The 21,000-nt window shown below is 46.7% G+C and overlaps 2 protein-coding genes across 17 annotated transcripts in view; one reads left to right on the top strand and one right to left on the bottom strand.

The window, feature by feature from the left end:
- Window positions 1-610: 610 nt before the first annotated feature.
- On the top strand, window positions 611-9,549 carry TP53INP2 (tumor protein p53 inducible nuclear protein 2). 3 transcript variants are annotated; one of them, XM_082432255.1, is made up of 4 exons: window positions 611-945; window positions 4,838-5,012; window positions 5,418-5,706; window positions 6,160-9,549. In XM_082432255.1, exons 2-4 carry the CDS (start codon window positions 4,889-4,891, stop codon window positions 6,407-6,409), a joined length of 663 nt encoding a protein of 220 aa, XP_082288381.1. In that variant the 5' UTR covers window positions 611-945; window positions 4,838-4,888; the 3' UTR covers window positions 6,410-9,549. The 3 variants fall into 3 exon arrangements, with proteins under 3 accessions (XP_082288381.1, XP_082288383.1, XP_082288382.1); XM_082432257.1 differs by having other exon boundaries at window positions 613-945; window positions 5,538-5,706; XM_082432256.1 differs by lacking the exon at window positions 611-945 and adding an exon at window positions 1,147-1,223.
- Window positions 9,550-10,650: 1,101 nt separating this feature from the next.
- NCOA6 (nuclear receptor coactivator 6) overlaps window positions 10,651-21,000 on the bottom strand; it is a 98,823-nt gene continuing 88,473 nt past the window's right edge. For 12 of the 14 annotated variants that reach the window (XR_014255190.1, XM_082432117.1, XM_082432112.1 and 9 more), the window contains 2 exons: window positions 19,386-19,534; window positions 10,651-11,221 (listed from right to left, as the gene is read on the bottom strand). Coding sequence is in view for 12 of the 14 variants with exons in the window: in XM_082432117.1 (XP_082288243.1) it covers window positions 11,178-11,221; window positions 19,386-19,534 (193 nt within the window). In the remaining 2 variants the exon portion in view is untranslated. The remainder of the gene's footprint in view (window positions 11,222-19,385; window positions 19,535-21,000) is intronic. The other 2 variants (XR_014255191.1, XM_082432121.1) reach the window with 1 other exon arrangement.

The raw sequence follows: 21,000 nt of genomic DNA, 5'->3' as shown, positions 1-21,000 counted from the left end.
AATAACCAGTCCCTGTCCTGTCACTTTTCTGTCCAGCCCCTGCAGCAGAATGGGTTAATAAGGTGTGTAAACGTTCCAGTGCTGAGCACTCAATGGTTATTCAGCCCAGAGCAATTCCTCTCCAAGTCCTACTCCGCAAAATTTCCTGCCAGCCTAACCAACTCTTCTATACTGGCGGGTGCTCCCCTGGAACCAGAGAAAGGGATGTCCCCCACCTCTCAAGCCTGCCCGGCTGAGGAAAAATGGGGTGGGAAAGCAGCGAACGCGTACGCTGAGAAGGTGAGACAGAAAAGGGAGAGCAGGGAGAAGGTTGGTGAGGAGGAGGGAGGTGCACGAACGTGGTGTGGAGTTGAGAAAAGGGTAGAGATTGAGGGACTTGGAAATAGGATGCAGGTGAAAGGACAAGAGGGGCAGTACGAGAGGTGAGGGCGCTGAGATATGCGGGGGGAGTGCAGGAAGATGGGGATCTCTTAGGAAGGAGTGGGAACCCTCCTCTTTGAGAGGTCCGTGGGTCGCCCAGGGGTAGGGGGTCCAAGCTTCCAGCAGTCGCTTCTCCGGGCCGCCGCCCCTAGGATCGGAGTCGGGATCCCGGGGAGGGAGCCACTAGCCAGCGAACCGTGGAGGAGGCGGGGAGGGGGGATCCGCAACCTGGGATTGGCCGCCGCTCCGCCGGTCGGTGACGCGAGGCGGGCGGGCCCCTTTGTGACATCACAATCAGCTGTTTGAACGTTCCAATTTGTGCCGTGAGCCCAGCAGCGGCGGCTGCACAGACTCAAAGCCCCGCGGGCGAGCGCAGCGCCCTGAGTGTCCGACACGTACCCCAGCCGCCTTCCCGCCCAGCCCCCGCGATGCGGCCGCGCCTGTGATCAGCCGCCGACCCCGGGACGCTCCGCCTCACAACTACCTCAGCGCCACCTCCGCCCGCCGCTCCGCCCCAGTCCCCAGGTGAGTTCCGACCGGTTTTGGCCAGGGGGCTCCCGGAGCCTGGGGACACGTCCCGCGCCCCCAGCTCCCGGGTCTTTGTCTGTCTCCGCCGGCGGCCGCCAGGGCAGCATTCCCGTCTCCGGATTGGCTGCCGCAAGCCCGGTAGACCATGACGTCTCCCGATTTGCATATGACATTGAGACGTCACCAAGGCCGGCACCGCCCCCCCACCCCCTCTCGGCTCAGGTCGCTTGTCCTCCGGTGACCCGTTTGGCGCTGGGTCGGGGCTGGGCCTATGGGTGAGTGACGCTGAAAGGCAGCGGGACCAGAGGGTCCTCCAGTTTCCTGGGCTAATCCAGGAGCTGGGGTCAAGCCTCTGATCCCCTACTTTCGTCTTGCGACATGAGAGAGGTTCCGAAGGCGCTACTGAGTCTAGGCTGGGGGGAGGGGGTTTTCAGGAGTTCAGGGGCCCCTGAAGCTTCGGATCCAGGTCATTGGGGCAGCGCCAGATGGTGGTACTACCCCCTCCCTCTGGCTCCAGGTTCTGCACCCCTGGGACTAACATCATAACTTTCTCCGAATCCCTGACATGTGTGAAGCGCCTTAGCTGACGTCATTCCCAGCCCCCAAACGAGGGGTCTTAGACCCCATTTCATGGAAGGGAAACTGAGGCCCTGAGAGGGGAAATTGCTTACTCGAGGTCATGCAGCCAGTTAGAGTCATGCCTACCTAGTGAGTAGCAGATGCATTAGCCATGGGCACATACCTAGTAGGAGCTCATTACAAGTAACAAGTTACACATCCTCCTTCCACTGAAGACTCTACCTTGGGCTAAGCACCATCCAAATTTGATAGAGCTCCTAGGTTTCCTCACTCCTGGATCTTTTTCCAGGAGGTCTCTGGAGACTGGGTCCCCTTTTGAGGCCCTGACCCTCACTCTGTTCTTTGGAGTTGCCGAGCCCAATAAAATCACTGCCTCCTAGCTGTTCTGACCACAGAAATGTGAGTCAATGCCTGCCTCAGGGTGTCTCCAATGTTGGGATGGAGTGGAGGTGAGAGTTCCCTCTGTTTGGCTCTTCTTCACCTCCCAGCCCCAGAGTTGTCAGCTAGAGAGGACTGACCTGGCCTAGTGCTGGGGACTACAAGGCTTGTGCTGCCCCTTTCTGCTCACAGAGAGGGACCAGAGAAGGAGCGGGAGAAGGAGAGCCTCTGACTTTCCAAATAGATGGGCCTATGGGCTGGACCAGCAGTCCCATCCCAGCCTAGACTTTGCTCAAGGGTGGCCTGGATGGGATAGAGGTGGCTTGGGGCTCAAGTGTTATTCCGGGCACAGCTGCTATAGTTATTAAAGGGAACGGTTCTCCCTGGAGCAGAGCTGGGAACGTAAGAACCAGGAAGCTGGCAGGGTTGGGAAAGAAAAATCCTGGGAGCCTCCCTCAGTGGTCATGAGAGGGGGCGGGCACTGGCTGGCTGGTGAGGTTGTCAGTTCTGGCTCTGTCACTGACTTTTTGTGTGACCTCAGGCAGGGAGCTTCCCCCACGCTAAGCCTCCCTTACCTCAATCTGTTTGTAATTTGAGGAGGCCCAGAGTAGACTCTGGTACACAGTGGGTGCTCTGGAGAATGCAGGATGAATCTTGGTGCCAGGAACCTCAGACCCTTTTATAGCTGAGAGAGGCAGTGACTTGATCAAAGTCTGACTCCTGTCTGACTTCCCCGTGTCCCCTGCATCATTATATTTTGGGGGATTTACTGAGGGCTTCCTGACTGTGTTCACTCTGGACTGAATGCTCAGTGACCTGGGGCTAGGCCTGCTCTGCCACCATCTAGCCGTGTGTCTTTGGATAGACTTATGTCCGCTGATCCTCAGCTTGCAAAATGGTCTGGGTGAATATCATGGCTCCTGAAACACCTATTAACTTCCTTTTCATTTTCTCGATGGAGCAGTAGGTCCTTGGAAAGAGGGTGTGCCTCAACAAGGCCCCAGTCTTCCCTTCCTTCAGGAGGGGCCACACTCTCTGGATTTTTGGTAACTGAGTCACTAACTCTCTGTGGCTACAGATGGGCTGGGATATGTGGCTTGTGCTGGGCAGGCACTAGTTGAGAGTGGCCCAACCTTTCATAATCCCTGAAGATCTACCACCAGGGAGGCCAACGCCCAGGCAGCACTTCCTTCTGGAGCCCACCGTGGATCCGCCAAATGTATAAGTACTCTCAGGGCATAGAGTTTAGGTGATTCTGTGGCAAGTGTGAAAATATACCCAGGGATTAGAGGTAGCAACAACCATAAGAAATACCCCAGGTGGGTTAGCAATAAGAGTAGAATGCCTCCAGGGAATGGAAGCGTGGACATGCCCCCAGGGAGTTTTATAGAAAGTGTGGAAACTTCCTTAGAGGAAGGTGACAAGTGGCTGAGTAGCAAAGCTGTTGGCTATTTTCGGGGACATGTGGAGAGTCAAGCTCCAGGGACATCCAGGGGGCCTGGCCAGCAGCCCCTAGCCCAGGTCTAGTCCTGAGGTAGGCTTGGTGTTTACATTCCTGGAGCAGGGGGTTTCCTTCCTCATCTTCACTGAGGGAAGGACTGATTGAGGGCTTGAGTCCTGGTCAAACCCTCAGTCCTCATACTTAAGGGCTCCTGGGGTCTGATAGCTCCCTCCTTCCATCATCAGCTCCTACTGACCTGCTGTCTCCCTGGGGCCAGGCAACCTGATCTTCTTCCTCCTAGCCAGGGATGCTGCCCTTGAGCAGGAGCTTGGGAATAGGGAGTAAGAGGGGGGAGGGTCTGTGGGGTTAGGATCTTCATCTGACAGACACAGTTGAGGCCTATGCGATCACAGGGTGAGGATGCTAGCTGTTCTGTGGGATTTCTGCTAGCGAGCACTTTTCAAGCCACACAGGCTCAAGTAGTGGTTCTTAATCTCTGGGGTCAAGGACCGCTATTTAGGAAATCATGATGAAAACCAAGGTCCTTCTTTTCAGAAAAATACACATGGACCACGGCCCCAGGCCACTAAGTTAAAAATGCCTAATCCAGACAGATACCCAGCAAAGGCAGTGGAGTATAGTGATCTGGAATCTGCGTGGGTTAAAATCCTCTGTGTCTTACTAGCTTTGAGATTTTGGGCAAATTATCTTACATCTCTGAGCCTCAATTTCTTCACCTATAAAAAAGGGATAATAATTATACCCACTTCCTAGAGTTATCATGGGGATTACTTGAGGTAATATAGGTAAAGTGCTTAGTATAGTACTTGGCACATGAATGTTAGCTATATGATGATGATGATGATGACGATGATGATGGTGATGATAAATAATCACAATACTGGGTGATTTCTTCCTTGCTTGGAGAACTATTTTTACCCTTCAAGGTCCAGGTTGGATGTCCAATCCTCTGGGAAACCTTCCCTGACAGAGTCTGGTCATATATAGCACTCCTAGAGCATGCAACAATATTAATAATTATTAATAATAAACTAGTTGATTAGTTTATTGAATGCTTACTCTGTACCCAGGTGCTGTTCTGAGCACTTTGTGTTTAGCTCATTTAATTCTTATGAGAGCCCAGAGAGGATACTATTATTAGCTCATTTAATTCCTATAAGGGCTGAGAGGAGGATACTATTATCCTTGCCATTTGACAGATGAGAAAACTAAAGCACAGGTAAGTTAAATAACTTCTAAGGTCATACAGAAAACAAAAGCTTGAAGGCAGGCTGACTTACCAGAAAGGGAACACACACACACACACACACACACACACACACACACACACACACACACACACACACACGACAAAGCTTTCCCACGCATCCCTGTTGTACTCTTATCACTGTTCTGGGGGCTGGGGGAGGTATCCCCAGCCACAATGGGGAGAACAGTCTGTGGTGCCTCTGACTCCTCTCTACCTCCCAGGTTTCTGCACTGCCATAGGGCACCCCCCTGAGGCCTCTTCACTCCCCCACCATGCTCCAGCGCCTCACCAGCCTCTTCTTCAGCTCCCCGGCGCCCCCCGAGGACCCCGACTGCCCTCGAGCCTTCGTCTCCGAGGAGGATGAAGTGGATGGCTGGCTCATCATTGACCTGCCGGGTGAGGCCCGAGTCTGGGGCCAGGACTGACTCCTGGGCCTGTGAAGTCGTCATTAGGGCAAGTGGCCGAGCAGTTGAGCAGGGAGCTGCTAAAGGCTTGGGGAGTTCCCCCAGGCCTACTGGGCAAATTGGGGCTGAGGCAGTAATATTGGAGGTGGAGGGTAACAGGGCCCCATCCCATGCAAGCTGGGGCCATCTCCTGGCGGTACAGTGTTGGAGTCCACACCTCACGCGCCCTAGGGCAGCAGTTCGAGACTGTGGATGCCCAGTGGGTATGGCGGGCGGGGCTGCGTGTCTGACTAACGATGCCCTTTCTCTCCCTGCCCCATTGTGTCCGGTGTGTGTGTGTGTGTCCCTCCCTGCTGCGCCCCCTCTTCCGCATGGCTCCCCCTCCCGCGCCGCGTAGACAGCTTCACAGCTCCACCCAGCCCCGGGGCCGCCCCGGCCCCTGCGGGCCGCCCTCCGCCCGCACCCTCCTTGATGGATGAGAGCTGGTTTGTTACCCCTCCGGCCTGTTTTACTGCAGAAGGGCCTGGGCCCGGGCCTGCCCGTCTCCAGAGCAGCCCCCTGGAGGACCTCCTCATCGAGCACCCCAGCATGTCCGTTTACGTGAGCGGCAGCACCATAGTGCTGGAGCCTGGACCTCCTTCCCCGCACCCCGACGTCGCCCTGCCAGACGGAGACCTTAGCGACGGGTGAGCCGGCCGGGGGCGGAGCCTGGAGGCCTAGAGAAGCTTGTCTTGGAGGCTAGGGTCCCCGCTGCAGGAGCGAGCCCAGGAGATCCCCTGGCAGTGCCGGGGCGGGGCCTTTAGAGGTGGGTCTTCGAGGCAAAGGGCGGGGCCCATGGGCCGGAATGAAGCTAGGCCTGAAGGTAAAGGGGCGGGGCTTTGAGATAGGGAGAGGTGTGGCTTCGTGGCTAGGGCGGGGCTTGAGAGAGAGAGAGCTTAGAGGCTTGGGAGCGCTGAGGCGGTAGGCATCTCCAGGTTGGCTTGGAGGAAGGGCTGGTACCCACAAGAAGGGCATTGTGCGCCCCCCTAGGAGCAGAGACCAAATCGTGCGAGGGTGCGGGGACAGGGTGGGAAGTGCCAGCGCTCTCCTCCGTCCCCCACGACTTATCTAGCCCTGACTGCCTCGCTCTGTCCCCGCAGGGAGTTGGCGCCTGCTCGCCGTGAACCCCGGGCCCTGCACCACGCCGCCCCTCTGCCGGCGCGGGCCGCACTGCTGGAGAAGGCGGGCCAGGCGCGGCGCCTGCAGCGGGCCCGGCAGCGGGCCGAGCGCCACGCTCTGAGCGCCAAGGTGGTGCAACGGCAGAACCGCGCCCGCGAGAGCCGTCCGCGCCGGCCCAAGCACCAGGGCAGCTTTGTCTACCAGCCGTGCCAGCGCCAGTTCAACTACTGAGCTTCCGCCGGCCGTGCCGCAAACCCCTCGCTGACTCCCGACCCTTATCCAGCCCCTCCGCCGCAGCCAGTGTGCTGCTCGAGGGGCGCCTGCAGCCCACTTCGGGCTGGACACCACAACCTCCCTTCTTCTTAAGTGTGTGAGGTGGGGGTGATAGCCTCTCTCTCTCTCTCTCTCTCTCCCACTCCTTCTATTTCCCTATCTCTGATCCTCTAATCCGCCTCTGAACCTCCCCCCCCTTCACCCTCCCACCTTCTGGCCCCTTCTGGCATCTATCTAATCCTCCATCTCCCCCATCGCCGACACTCTGTCGGTTCCCATCCTGATCTTTGCCCTGACATTCTCCATCCCTGCCCTCCAGTCCTCTACTTCTGGCCCACTCCTATTTCTGAGAGTGTCTTCTTCCAGTTTCATATCTGGCTCATTCCCTACCTTCAGCTCCCACTTTATAAGCCTCAGTCTATCTAATGTTTGGCACTGCATTCACTCCTGCTCCCTTATTACTCATTCCCAGTAATTCTCCCACTGAGACTAAAGGGTTCTGCCTTTAGTCTTCCCCTTCCCTCTCCTCTGGGGGCTGGGCTCCTTGGAGTTGCTTAGGCATGGAAAGGTAAGGTATGTGGGAAAGGACTGTGAGATGTGAGTTAGAGGGAGAAGGTGGAGGGAATCGAGGAAAAGAGGAAACCTACTGGAAATGTAGACAGGACAGACAGGTTGAGATGCTGTAGGGAGCAGGGCACAATGTGGGCTGGCACGGTGCTTACTCAGAGAGGCCAAGCCCTGCTCTCAAGCTGGAGCGTGGAGTCTACTCCCACATCCCTTTTCTATAACGCCACCTCCCAAATCTCTTCCTGAAATCAACCCCTCTGCAGGTCCCTGTATCTGAAAGGCTTATTAGTTAGTACCTTGCTGCCCTACCCACATCAACCCAGCAGTAAAGGCTGGGCAAGGCCCTGCCATCCTAGACATCTGTTCACATGCCCAAGGTGCTAGAACTAGCTTAGGAGAGATGCAGGCCAGAGGGATTCTAGGCAGGGGAAGGACACCCCCCAGAATACGAATGCAGAACGATGATGCTGGGGAGGACAAGCTGTGGGGTGAAGCCATCCCGGGAATGGCAGCCAGCCTTCATCTTGCCTCTGGCCTTGTATTTCATACTCTGCCAGGATGGCTAATAAACACTCCTGAGTAGGAGGCCAGGAGCCCCACTGCCACAATCCCCAAATAGTCCCTGTCCAGGTTCAGGGCCTTTAGGGGAGCCTCTCTTCATTTTCTTTCCCAGGGCTCTCTTCCTTTCTAGGCTGCTGGGGGGAAACGGGTACCCTATGGTTCCCCTTCCCTTCTCCTCCAGTAAGTACCTGGAAGAGGGAACCTGAATATCTGGGTGAGACAAAGGGGACAGGGGCAGCCAGCTTTCCCCTTCTCACGGTGGGATGGACTTTTGGGCTCAGACACCAGCAACAGCCTCTTGGGATGCCCCGAGTTGCTTCCCTTTTCCTCTTTCTGTCCTTTTCTAGTGTGTGCTCTTTCTTCCTTGAAACCTTTAAGATTTCCTATTACATACTAACATAGGTCTTTCCCTTCAATTCTAGGTTTCTAGGCCTCACAGCCAAGCTGAGGCTTACAGAAAACTCTGCAACCCCATGCGGGCAAAGGCAGCTGCCCTCCCTGACCCTATAACCCTAGGCCTCCAGTGGGGTGTATGGATAAGGGAGGGGGTAGCCCCATGGATGCTGGGATAGGGACAGAGAAAGCCCTGTTGGGGTCTCCTATCCAAGGGAATTAGCCAAATTTACAGTAAGAGCAGATCAAAGTCCCCATGCTGGTCCACTAGGGCCCCAGTAGTTGACAACCTTGCTCCTCTCTCCAAGGTTCTCCTTCAGTTACGACCTAGTCCGTTTTATTCTTCCAGCTACTCCTTGGTTACTTCACAGCCAGCTTAGGGTCTTCAGCACTTCCAAGAGCTGAAACTCCCTCCAACTCTTCTTGCCTACTCCTTCGCTGCCAGCTGGAGCCTAGGCTCAGTTCTGGGCAGTGCTCACGATCCTTCTGTGGGGGAAAAGTGAGTTATAGGGCATTTGGCTCAAATTTCAAAAGGCCCCTACCTTACCCGTATTTCTGGAGGCTCCTGTAGTTCTAGAACCCTCCAATATCGTCACCTGGCTGGTTGCAAGGCTCATGTTTTTGTACTTTCCTATAGATTCTGTAGCATTTGAGTGTGGCAATATTTTAATTGTGTATAGATTTCTAAGAGCCAACACTAGTTTGGTCTCCTGCTAGTCTGACTCCTGAAGCATCAGACCTCGTCATACTGTATTGACTGTGTATGTGCCTTTCACCTTGAGCATGCTTCAGGATTTTTTTTTTAAACCACAGAACTTGAATACATGAGGGAACCAGAATTCACAAAGTCCTATGCAACCTTAGACAGGAGGAGGTTAGAGAGTCTGTCTTTACTGATGTTTCAGAGACCCTGGTGAAGTTTGTTCCAGACTGCGTTACTTAATGTCAAGACTACCAGCGCTTTGCCAAAACTGAATATGTGAGAGCGACCCCTGTTTCTAGAGTGAGTCCCAATTATATCAAAGGACAACTTCCAGTAATTCTCCAATACATCTCTCTTCAAACTGGGTGTCATTTCCAGCCTTTGCCAGTCTGGCCCCATCAGGGTGCCATCTGTGTATGAATGCAGTTTGCTGCTGTTTTGGAGTATGCTTGCTCCCTGGCCCCCACCTGGAACCTTGAGTTTGCTCTGACCCATAATGTTAGGTGCGTTGAGGACCCCATCAGAGCTCTTGGATGACTCCTCAGATCCATGTGGCTTTATGTGAGGGGACTGAAGGCAGACATAACATGGCCCCTTATATCTTCCCTCTTGCCCTGCTGCCTAGTTCCAAATGGAACCAGTAAGATGAGTGCATCCCTCTTGGGTGTTTTGTGTTGAGACTGGCTGAAAGGAGGAGACTTTGGTTGACCATGTTATGACATGTTGACAGACTCAAGGACACAACCACCTCAGCCTGGTCATGTGGCATGCCTGTATGTGTGTAACAGGATTCTGATTGTTAGATTGTAATGTTATTCCTCTATGGGAGAAAAAGTTAATATAAAGAAAAACAAATAAAAATCTATTTAAAGCACATTATGCTTTCTTCCTGAGTATAGCTAAAGTAGGAGAAGCACTTTGCCATCTCAAACACAGTATTGGCTTAGGGTGTTATTGTTAGGCTGGCTTTGGTTCTGGTTCTGTGTGTGTCATACAGGGAAGGAAGAGGGTAGATAAGCTTGCTTGTAACAGAGCCAGACAATGTGGGGTGACTCAGAAATAACTACTTCTAGAGAATCCTTATAATGCAAGACATTTAAAAAAAGGAAAATAAGAGCATGAGAATCACCAATTCATCCTTTTGGTCTCAGGCACTGGGTTATGGAGCCCCTGCAGGGGAAGGGATGGAGTATATGTCTAGCTGTAGGAGACACAGCAGAAGGCTGGGGCCCAGACCAAGATAAAGACAGGACCCCAAGCACTGAAGTCCCCTGAATGTTGGGGGTAGGGTAGGGGCAGAAGCAGCTGGTTTGGAGACCACAATTTTTAAGGTAAGAACAGAGCCAAGAAAGGGAAAAACCTAGGCACACTGATGAGTCACCCCAGGCCTGATGCAGATGAAAAACAGGGCGGCTAAAGAGTGGAACATAGTGGATATCTCTGAAGTACATAATGCAAAATGACAACTTTTATTTGGGAGCTGCTCCATTTAACCACGGACATGGACTGAAGTTAGAAACCTGACCTAAACTGGGCTATATTCTTGATGCTGTTACAAAAAATCTTGCTGGTCAGTCTGGGCTTATCTCTTGAATGGAGGAGGTGTAAACATAGTTGTTTTGGAGCAATCCATCATGTGCATGGAGAAGCAGATGAATGAGGTAGAGAAGAGTGCCATCTGGTTTGCTGATGGCTTCCTGTCTCCAGAAAATCTTGGGTGCCCTTTGATCCTCTCTACAAAAGAAATCTGATCAATATCAAAGCGCCTGGTACAGTGCTGAAAAGAGCTAGTTTCTTCAAAGCCAAGAATGAGTTGAGTGAATAAGTATGTACATTTTCCACAACTTGCCAGGTGGGCATCTCAAGTGTAATGAGGACAGGATGGGATTCTAATTCACAAAGAAGTCTGTTCCTATTCATTTATGGTCCAAAGAAAGAGCTTGCTTACCCAATAATCCCTTACCAATAACATACGTTTATGTTCTAGGACAAAGACATTTATTTAACACATTCAGTATTTCACATTGTACAAACCCTTAGATTCTCTTTATTCACTGGTCCATTTCTACAACAAATACATCCAAAACACTATATAATAAAATTATTTACAACATTTCCAAATGAGAAGATTCCTTTTGCCCCACTACTGCTATTCACACACAGTACTTCCACAGCACAATACATCATTAGAAGATCTAAAAATGCTCACCCTGTACTCTAGGCTGCTTAGGAAATGTGAAAACTATTAACATAATCACATTAGCTCCTCTCAATACATGGCAACATTTTAGAAACCTTGAACTTCATCTTGCAACACCAAAAGGGTTCAACAACTCTGCTTTCCCCATTGCACTTTATGAAACAGGTTGCAGGGACCAGGAAAAGGACCACATTATTAAAATAACTAACTGTACAGAAATGGATTTTAAAAAGTCACAGCTCAAAATCGCTTTTTGTAAAATTCACACACATTTACAAATATCAAGTCGTCATCCAGCTTGTTTACTTGGATTTTCTTCGCTTGGATTGCACCGCACTGGTTATGTCTGTGGGGAAAAAGGAAGGATATATTCAGCTGAGGCAATTCTTTATAGCAGTGCCTTTTAGGCAGTCCACAGGAACCAGGGCTGACCTAGGTGGAGCCCTACTGGACCCTGAATCAGTCTAAGGTCCTCAAAAGGGGCACTCAGTGTGAAGAGGGTCTCAGACTTCTCGGCCCTGTAAACTAGGGCCTGGTGATTGGGGAAATGTTATACAGGTAGTGGAAGGTGAAGCAAACATAACATGGAAAAGGTGCCAGGATGGGGAGAGCTGCTTTAGCTGGGCAATTAACCCCACAATCTCCATCACCTGTTTCCATCACTCAATGAAATGATGGATAGACTGACAGTGCTTTTGGTGAGAAATCAATGAGTGATGTTACAAGCAAGTGAGTGAATTGTGCCACAAAAAAAAACAGCCTCTGGATCCCTTCTGGAGCCAAGCCATTGTTCTGCAGTGAGGAACTCTTTTTGCCATGCCATAGTCAAAGTCTCTAAATAACATGACTATGACCGTTGGTCAGCAAGTGTCTACCATGGCCTAGCCAGGTATTATCAAGGCTGTGGATATACCTGTGTATGTATGGAAGGCATGGAAGCAATTCAGAGCAAGCCACAGCCTGCTCTGAGCCCAGGTGAGCCTGAAGCCTTCATGGAAGAGGTGGGAACTGAGTGGTTTATATCAGTGACAGGGTGACAGTAACATAAAAGGGAAGGAGTGTGTTTAAATTCTTTTAATTCCTCTTGTTTTATTCATGTCTTCAACCAACCAACTTAATCTTATCCCATATTTAAACTCAAACTCAAAATATAAACTCTCTCAAAAACTTTTTCAACACAAAAGTCTTCTACAGCAAAGTACAATGAATAGCCTGAAGCTCCCCAACTATAAACATTTCTTTAAAATCTCATATTGATCTTAAAAATTCACCCTCATTCTTCATGCTGCTCCGTAATAGATATTTTGGATTTAAAATGAAAAAAAATGTTTTAGAATTACTTCCCATCAAGGACAAAAAAATGTTTTCTATTTAATCCATTAATGTGTAAGATGAATCCAACTTATCCGTTTCTAGAAACTAGGCTGAACTCTCTGATGCTGCATGTTAGGTTCAGTATTCAAGCAACTTTTCTTCTCTCTTTTGTATTGTATCATATTTTGAGAACCCAGACTCAAAATGTAGAGCAAAAAGCAAAAATTTTACTACTCTGTTAGCTAAGTAACTGCTAAGAAGTGAAACCTAGATGACTTTCCAAGAGGTGGCCTGTACAGTGTTTTTAGGCTTCTACTGGTGGAAATTTCAATATATACGTCTTACTGGGAGATTATGATGCTTGTGCCAGGTGGTAGAATCAGTTTCTCTGATTTACTCATTAGTCTTTTGCTAATCAGAGGACAGTAAATCTGACAGGATGTTGACAATGGTGTTATTTTAATTCCATGTAAATAAACGGAGTCTCACGTAGCGCACAGCTCCCCATAATCAACCCTTTATGTCCAACTCTCAAGCTTCATTTTCACTGTAGCAAATTTGTCATTTGCAGTAAAAACATACAGGGTTTTGTCTTGACTGAGTGTTCATCCTTAGAAAAATGTCTGTTAATTAGGTCAACTTTGGGAGCTTCTCCTTTGTTGTGATATGAACGATCAAGTGGTGTGTCTGAGAAACACACGTGTGGCTGGGAAAAGTGGTTAGGAGTGGGGGAATAAACAACCTCAGGCTCCCCCCTCCATTCCTTCCTTGCTTGTTCCCATCTGTCACTGCTCTAAATCACCCAATCATCTGGCAGGCTGCCTCTGCTTCTGAGGATGAATCAATGAGTGAGGCCATGAGTAAACAAGTGATCTGTGCTAGAAACTGGAAAAAAAAAAGCCTTTTAGACACTAGGGTGAGCCGTGGCAGTGGTGGTGTAGGTTGGTGTAGTGGTGGTGTAGTGGTGGTGTAGTGTGGAGCTTTACCTTCTAAGGAATTTTTTAAATTGACCTTGACCTTGCTCACTTCATTACACTTTTTACTGTTCTCCTTCTAGGCAAGATTTCTACTTAATTGTAAAAAAATTCTGGAAATTTCCTTTCAAAATTTGTATGGCTGGTTTCTAAATGATGCTACAAGAGTGCAGTTTCAGGTAGTTACTGTTTAGGGTTTTGCCTCATTCACTTGTACTGTAACGGTGTATATAATTTGGTTGGTATTTCACTATTTAATTTTTAAGAAGCCTATTTTACTAGTGTTTTATATGAAAAAAAAATACTGCAGAAGTTAAACCTGTGTTGTATTTTTTCTGAGATGTTTTAAGGTAACAGACTACTGAGATACTTTTTGCTCAGTTTTTATATGTCTGTTAATTAGGCATAATTAATGTAATACATCTAATTATGTAATACATCTAATTATGATGTAATACATCTAATTATGATGTAATTATAATTACATCATAATTAGATGTATCTAATTATGCTTATTCTACAATAATAACACTTACGTTTTAAGTATATTTGTATACTCTGTGTTTTTGTGGGTTGTTGCTTCTCAAGTCACTAGCTGTGGATAGGATAGAGCTATCACCCCACTTTGCTGTCAGAGGCATCTTAGGGCACCCCAGGGACACCCACAGCTGCTGCTGCTTACAGGTTGCTCTGAACTTCCCTCTTATTAGCATATTTTCCCAGGTTTCAAACTTGTACATTGAACTTCATGTTTTTAACTACTGATCCTTTCTCCCAGTTGAAAATATAACATAAAACTACTATAAACAGAAGACTAAAGAATATCAAGGGAAACTAGAAAAATCATTTCTGTGTTAATGGGGAACTCAACATATCAGGAAGCAGAACTACTCATTTGCCTATTTATAAAAAACACATCTGATCAAGTGCAATTTTAAAAAGAAGTTCACTGATTTGTGGGAGCCAATTTTTGTGTCTGTAATTAAAAGTGGCAGGGCAGTGGGGGTCGGTGGGGGAAACCAAACCAACCAAAAACAAAACAACAGATTAGAGAGTGACCTATCAAGCAAGTGGGCCTCCCTGGACTTGCCCAGAAATCATCCATCCCACCTGCTCCAATCTGGTAGTCCAACTAGGCCTTGGCTAGCATGACATAAGCAAACTCTGTTCTCAGAGCAGAAGAATGATTAACGTTACTGGTTCTCAACAATACAAAAAGTACCAATACTTCTCATTATAAACTGCTCATAATATTTCTCAGCTTTCTCATGAAAAACGCAGACTGTTTCTGATTTTGTTTGTGCATATATGACCAAAATCTTATGAGTACGAAAAGGCAAAACCCTCTTTTCCCTTCAAAACTTTAAGTACTGATGCTGCAGGAAGATGTTCCAGGTACCCAGCACTATATATGTCTACAAGTTTGAGACACATACATTTCATTTATTTATCTATTTATTTATTTATTTATTGGCTGCATTGGGTCTTCGTTGCTGCAAGCGGGCTTTCTCTAGTTGTGGTGAGCGGGGGCTACTCTTCGTTGCAGTGCGCGGGCTTCTCATTGTGGTGGCTTCTCTTGTTGCGAAGCACGGGCTCTGGCACGTGGGTTTCAGTAGTTGCGGCACGTGGGCTCAGTAGTTGTGGCACGTGGGCTCAGTAGTTGCGGCGCATGGGCTCTAGGGCACGTAGGCTTCAGTAGTTGTGGCTTGCAGGCTCTAGAGCGCAGGCTCAGTAGTTGTGGTGCGTGGGCTTAGTTGCTCTGCAGTATGTGGGATCTTCCCGGAGCAGGGATCAAACCCGTGTCCCCTGCATTGGCAGGCAGATTCTTAACCACTGCACCACCAGGGAAGTCCTGAGACACATAAATTTTAGAAGCCAGCTTGATGTTTTATGACACTCCCTTTAATTTGGATCCAAAAGCTCTAACACTAAAAAATCAAGAGCTACAGCATTCATTTCTGATTTAAAAAGTAACTTACCCTAGAACAGTTAAAGACTGATAGACTCAGGGCTTGAGGCTGATGTGGAGATCTAGATATGACTGTGATTCCTGGGGTCTGGCCAGAACCCTGACATCCTCTAGGAAACACTTACCCAGAATCCCTCCATGTAATATCACAAAGCCTGCGAGTCATTATGGCCTCTTCTAAGCCAGCTGCTAAGTCTCAAAGCATGGATGGGGCAGGCATTCCAACATGACTACCATCACCTTGGGACAATGTCCAGTTTAAGTGTACAGGCCTATACACCCCACCCCCCTTCTAAAACAGGTTCCAGCTTTCCATCTTTTCTTGGCTGGCACTTATCTACAGAGTGGCTCTAATTTGGGCATCTCTTAACTGTCCCAGCTGCTAGATTAATTCTTTCTGGTGCACTGTAAATGACACCTTTAGTATCCTGAGGCTCTGGGCTCAAGTCAGATTCCCCAAAAGCTGGTGTATGACATCTCTAAAGGTCAGCACTTTTTCCCCTTCTTTAAAGATAACTACATACCATATTCTAAAGCCTAGAACACCCTGATCCTTTAGGAAAAAGAATACATAGAATTGAGGGGAAGCAGATTTTCTCATAGAACTCCAGGAATCTTCCATTTTATGCTTCCTTCCAAACAGGTTTTTGCCTAGGAGATGATTCCCAGGGAGGGAGAAGAAAGTTGTTGGTTCCACTTCTACATCCAAAGTGGGGATACCTAAAGAGGACCCTGGCTATGGTGTACATGGTATGTATGGAGAGGAAAGAAGGCTCCTCCCATCCTCTCCCCTCTCTGGCACGCTGAGGTAAGGTGACTTCTACATCTCTTCTTTAACTGTGCGTGATCTGCACACCTGTGGCCTCCTCCCAGGAGCTCTTGTGAGGCATTATGAAATTCCTACCCAGAAACATGACCTATCAACAACAGCTGAGTTCTCAGCTCAGTGTCTGGTGTTGGTGCACCACAACCTGCCCTGGTCTTCAGGCTGGTATCCTAATGGTACGTGACTGTTTCATAGCAGCCCTGCTGGTATCAGGCACTTGGCCAGGATGCCAGCTCTTGCCTAACCTAAGCTACTCAAGCTCAGCGCATTTCCTGAGAGGATGATACCCTCCCTCAGATCTGGGCCTTTGCACATGCTATACCTTTTGCCTGGATAATGCTTCCTCGTTCTTCAGGTCTCAGCTTAAACATCATTTTCTCCAGAAAGCCTTCACTGACTTGACAGGGGAACAAAGCATCCCGGCTATTGGGTTGGCCAAAAAGTTCCTTCGGTTTTTAAGTAAAAATAAAAGACACATTTTTCATTTTCACGAAGAACTTTATTGAACAATGTATTCACCGTTTTGTTCCACTAACTTCTGCCATTTTTCAGGCAACTTCATAATTCCATCTTCTCAAAACTTTTTATCTTTTTGAGCAAGGAACTGTTGTTCCAGGTGCCTTTTACAGTATTCCAGGGAATTGAAATTTTTTTCCATTAAGAGAATTTTGTAAAGACAGAAATAAATGGAAATCCAAAGGTGCAATGTCTGGTGAATATGGCGGATGAATCAGAACTTCCCAGCCAAGCTGTAACAGTTTTTGCCTGGTCGTCAAAGAAACATGAGGTCTTGCGTTATCCTGATGGAAGACCATGCGTTTTCTGTTGCCTAATTCTGGATGCTTTTCATCAAGTGCTGCTTTCAGTTGGTCTAACTGGGAGCAGTACTTGTTGGAATTAATCGTTTGGTTTTCTGGAAGGAGCTCTTAATAGAGGACTCCTTTCCAACCCCACCATATACACAACATCACCTTCTTTGGATGAAGACCGGCCTCTGGTGTGGTCGGTGGTGGTTCATTTCGCTTGCCCCACAATCTCTTCTGTTCCACATTATTGAACAGTATCCACTTTTCATTGTCCATCACAATTTGTTTCAAAAACAGAACTTTTTTGTTAAGTATCAGTAGAGAATCGCATGTGGAAATATGGTCAAGAAGGTTTTTTTTGGTCAACTTAATGTGGAACCCAAAAATCAAAGTGATGAACATAACCAAGCTGGTGCAAATGATTTTCAACACGTGATTTGGATATTTTGAGTATATTGGCTATCTCCTGCATGGTATAACACGGTCTACCTGACCGTGGAGCATCGTCCATTGAGAAATCTCCAGCATGAAACTTCGCAAACCACTTTTGACACGTTTGATCAGTCACAGCACCTTCTCCATACACTGCATGAATCTTTTCTTGTGTTTCAGTTGTGTTTTTACCTTTCTTGAAATAATAAAGCATAATATGCCGAAAGTGTTGCTTTTTTTCTTCCATCTTCAATATTAAAGTGGCTACACAAAAATTCACCAATTTTGGTAAGTTTTTTTTTAAATGCACGCTGATATGACAGCTGTCACAATAAAATCTAACAAAATTGTTTCGAATGAAGTTAAAGACAACGAAATGCTACTAGAGCCATTTTATGGACAACACTGAACAAACTTTTTGGCCAACCCAATATATGTCCCTATAGTACCATATAACTTTGCTATCATAAAAACGTATCATATTAAAGTCTTTCTGGCTAGCATATAATCGATGTGAGGAAGACAGAGACTCCATATGTTTTTTCACTATTATATACCTAGAGCCTGGCATGTAGTAAGTACTTAAATATATAGTTGATAGATAGTTATTAATTTAATAATTACTGATTGTACATCTCTTGTATTAGGCACCACAGTAGGCACCAGGGATACAGTGGTGAGCAAAACCAGACATCTCCTGCCCTAACAGAGTATGTATATTAATTACCTACCACATAAATGGACATAAAGTTACAACTGTGGTGTTATGAAGGAGAAGAACATGGTGCTATGATTCCTCATAGCAGTGACAACTGAGCTAAGATAAGTAGGAAGAGTGGGAAGTTAATGAGGAGACAAGAGGGAAGGTAGACGAATACTCCCTACAATAGATGTCACATATACCCAGGCTTGTGATGAGAGGATGGCATGTCCGAGTTGCTAAGGGAAGTCAAATGAGGCTGGGAGAGGTTGACAGGGGCCAGACCAGATAGGACCTTGTGGTCTATGTTGATGCTTTTAGACTTTAATCCTAATTATAATGGTAAACCATTGAAGGGTTTTAAGCTAGGGTAGCAGTGAAGATGGGGAAAAGTGGATAAATTTGAATCATCTGAGATAAAACCAGCAGCTTTTTGTGATGGATGTGAAGGTGAAGGAGAGAGGTGTCAAGGAGGACATGCCTAATGGGCAGATAGATGGTAGTACGGGAACAACGGCAAAGGACCTGACATCAGGGGTGAAAAATCACAAGTCTGTTTTTAGACATGTTGAGTTTGCAGTCCTGTTAAGGATGTACGTGCAGTTGCCTAAGATCTCTAGAGGTCTGCACTAGAAAAAAAATTTATGAGTCATCTGTGAAAGGTTGTAACTAAAGAAGGGGGGCATGAATGAGATTAGTTAGGGAGAAAATAGAAGCTGAAGAGAAAAGGTGACTCAGGATTAAAGTTTGAGTAGACCAATATCTAATGTACGTGTACAGAGTCTGAGAAGGAACAGCCAGAGAAGTAGACAGAAAACTACTGAGAGTTCTGGGTCAGAGAAGCCAAGGGCAGAGTTCATCCAAAAAAGAGACAGCAGTCAATAGAGAAGAGAAAACTGGTTGTGTAAGATTCTCTGTAAGGTCAGAGAAGATGGGATCAAAGGCACAAGTGAAGGAATTGGCCTTGGACTTAAGGAGCGACAGTTGTTCTATTATAGTATGAGCAAAAGAGGACACTGGTAGATTTATGTCCTGGTAGTGAGAGTTGAGGGAGTTCTGTTTTCTCTTTGAAGAGGTGAGAGTCTCTGCTGAAAGAGAGGACATAAAATAGGAGCCAGAGGTTTAAAAAGAGTAGAGAGTAGGAAAAAGAGTTGACCACAAAAACATAGAAAGATGGTGGGGTCATACTGAGGACCTGGCTGAAGTGGTGATCATGAATCAATCTGCCCTGTTATGTTCTTGCTGCTCTTGTACACATGTACACACACACACACACACACACACACACACACACACACACACACACACAGGGAGAAAACACAGTTAAATGAACTAACAAATAAAGGAAGGACCAAACAAGCAGTAGACGTCAAAGTAACTTGAAAATTTGAGGAATAGAAGCAAAGACGAAGGGCAAAGTCCTCTGCTGCTGTGATAAGAACCCTATTCTTCTATTTGACTCAAATAGCCTCTGCAGCCCACTGCTAACCTTTAGTAGAGCTGGAGGCTGAAGCAGGCCGAGAGGATCGCTTACGATGTCCATTTTCCACACTTTCAGAAGCCACAGCTGGCTCTTCAGTTCGGGAGTTTCTTCGGCTTGGAGTTTTGGACTTTTCAGTTATCTCTTTGGGCTCACTGCTGACAGAGAGAAGCACAAAGTCCAAGGAGGTGAGAGAATCAAGTCACACAAAAAATAAAGATAATAGTTTCATTCACAAGGCAGGAGATTAAGAACTACATAATCATTCTGGGGAGACAATGTTCCACTCTGGGACAATAAGCACAATTACGCTGTAATATTACTGACAATTTAAAAGTGAGTCCAGCTTGTTACATTAGTAAAAATAAAATATTTAAGTATAATGCTGGTGAGATTGTGGAAAAACAGGTAAAACACATTAAGAACTTGGAACAAAAATCATCAAACTTCCTCACCCATTTTCCTAAGATAAGAATATTTCCCTTCAAAAATTAATAGTACCTAAAAATCTAGGAAATTAACAACATATACTGGCATTTACTATGAGCCTAGTAGAGTTAGATAATGGCATATTACAAGTCATATTATAGAATATACACGAGAATATATTCACAATACACTGCTGGGTATACTACTGATTGCTCCTACCTCAATCCCCTTTTTTTAGTATGTGAAGATTAAAAAATGGTAATATCCAGTATTATTGAGGGTACAGGGACAAAAACTCCTAATGGAGTATAAATTGTGCAACCCAATGATTCTCAGTAGGGGGCAATTTTGCCTCCTAGGAACATTCAACAATGTCTGGAGACATTTTTGATTGTCATGACTGGGAGGATATGCTACTGGCACCTTTTGGGTAGAGGCCAGGGATGACACTAAACATCCTATAATGCATAAAACGGCACCCTACCCCACACCCCACACAGAATTATCTCATCCAAACAGTCATAACGCTGAGGCTGAGACACACTGGTGTAATCCTCTGGCTCAGCAATTCCATTTCTAGGTGCCTAAGGAAACAAATCTTTTACAGAGCTAATTACACACAAGGATGCCAAAGCATTTTATTCATATTAATGAAGGTAGAAGACCTAAATGCTTAACAGTGATAGTACATTAGTTAAATAAACCATGGCACATCCAAATGGAGTCATGAAAAAAATCATGCTGTAGAAGGTTATTTAATGATAAAAACCGTCCATAGTACATTATTGTGGGGAAAAAAACAGCTACCAACATTATGAATAGTATACTCTCATTTTCATTATAATATATATTGAGTATATATGTAACCACATATGAATGAATGGGTGTGAGATATACATATGTGTATATATATGTGTATATAATACTATATATCTAATACATAATGTTAGATCTATAGATAAACACTATAGTATATATATATAAAACACTGGAGTGTTTTAACTCTATCTGTATATACTCTGTGAAGAGGACTAGAAGAACAACTAAAATATACACAGTGAATACTGCTGAGTTGTAGGAATATTGGCTAACTGGTAATTTTCTTCTTTGTAATTCTCTGATCTGAATTTCAAGTTATCCTCAGTAAACTTTTACTACTTTCATGGTTCAAAAAACTCATGTTAAAATCATTAAA

Source organism: Balaenoptera physalus (assembly GCF_965194825.1).
Source record: "Balaenoptera physalus genome assembly, chromosome: 16".
Taxonomy (NCBI): Eukaryota; Metazoa; Chordata; class Mammalia; order Artiodactyla; family Balaenopteridae; genus Balaenoptera; species Balaenoptera physalus.
The sequence above is the reverse complement of the archived record's forward strand: the minus strand, read 5'-3'. Positions and strand labels throughout refer to the sequence as shown.

Bases quoted from the DNA above. Each gene is read 5' to 3' on its own strand.
- TP53INP2 (XM_082432255.1), top strand. From the start codon at position 4,889: ATGCTCCAGCGCCTCACCAGCCTCTTCTTCAGCTCCCCGGCGCCCCCC. The intron at 5,013-5,417 runs GTGAGGCCCGAG...CGCGCCGCGTAG, and splicing joins GCTCATCATTGACCTGCCGG to ACAGCTTCACAGCTCCACCC. The intron at 5,707-6,159 runs GTGAGCCGGCCG...CTGTCCCCGCAG, and splicing joins GACGGAGACCTTAGCGACGG to GGAGTTGGCGCCTGCTCGCC.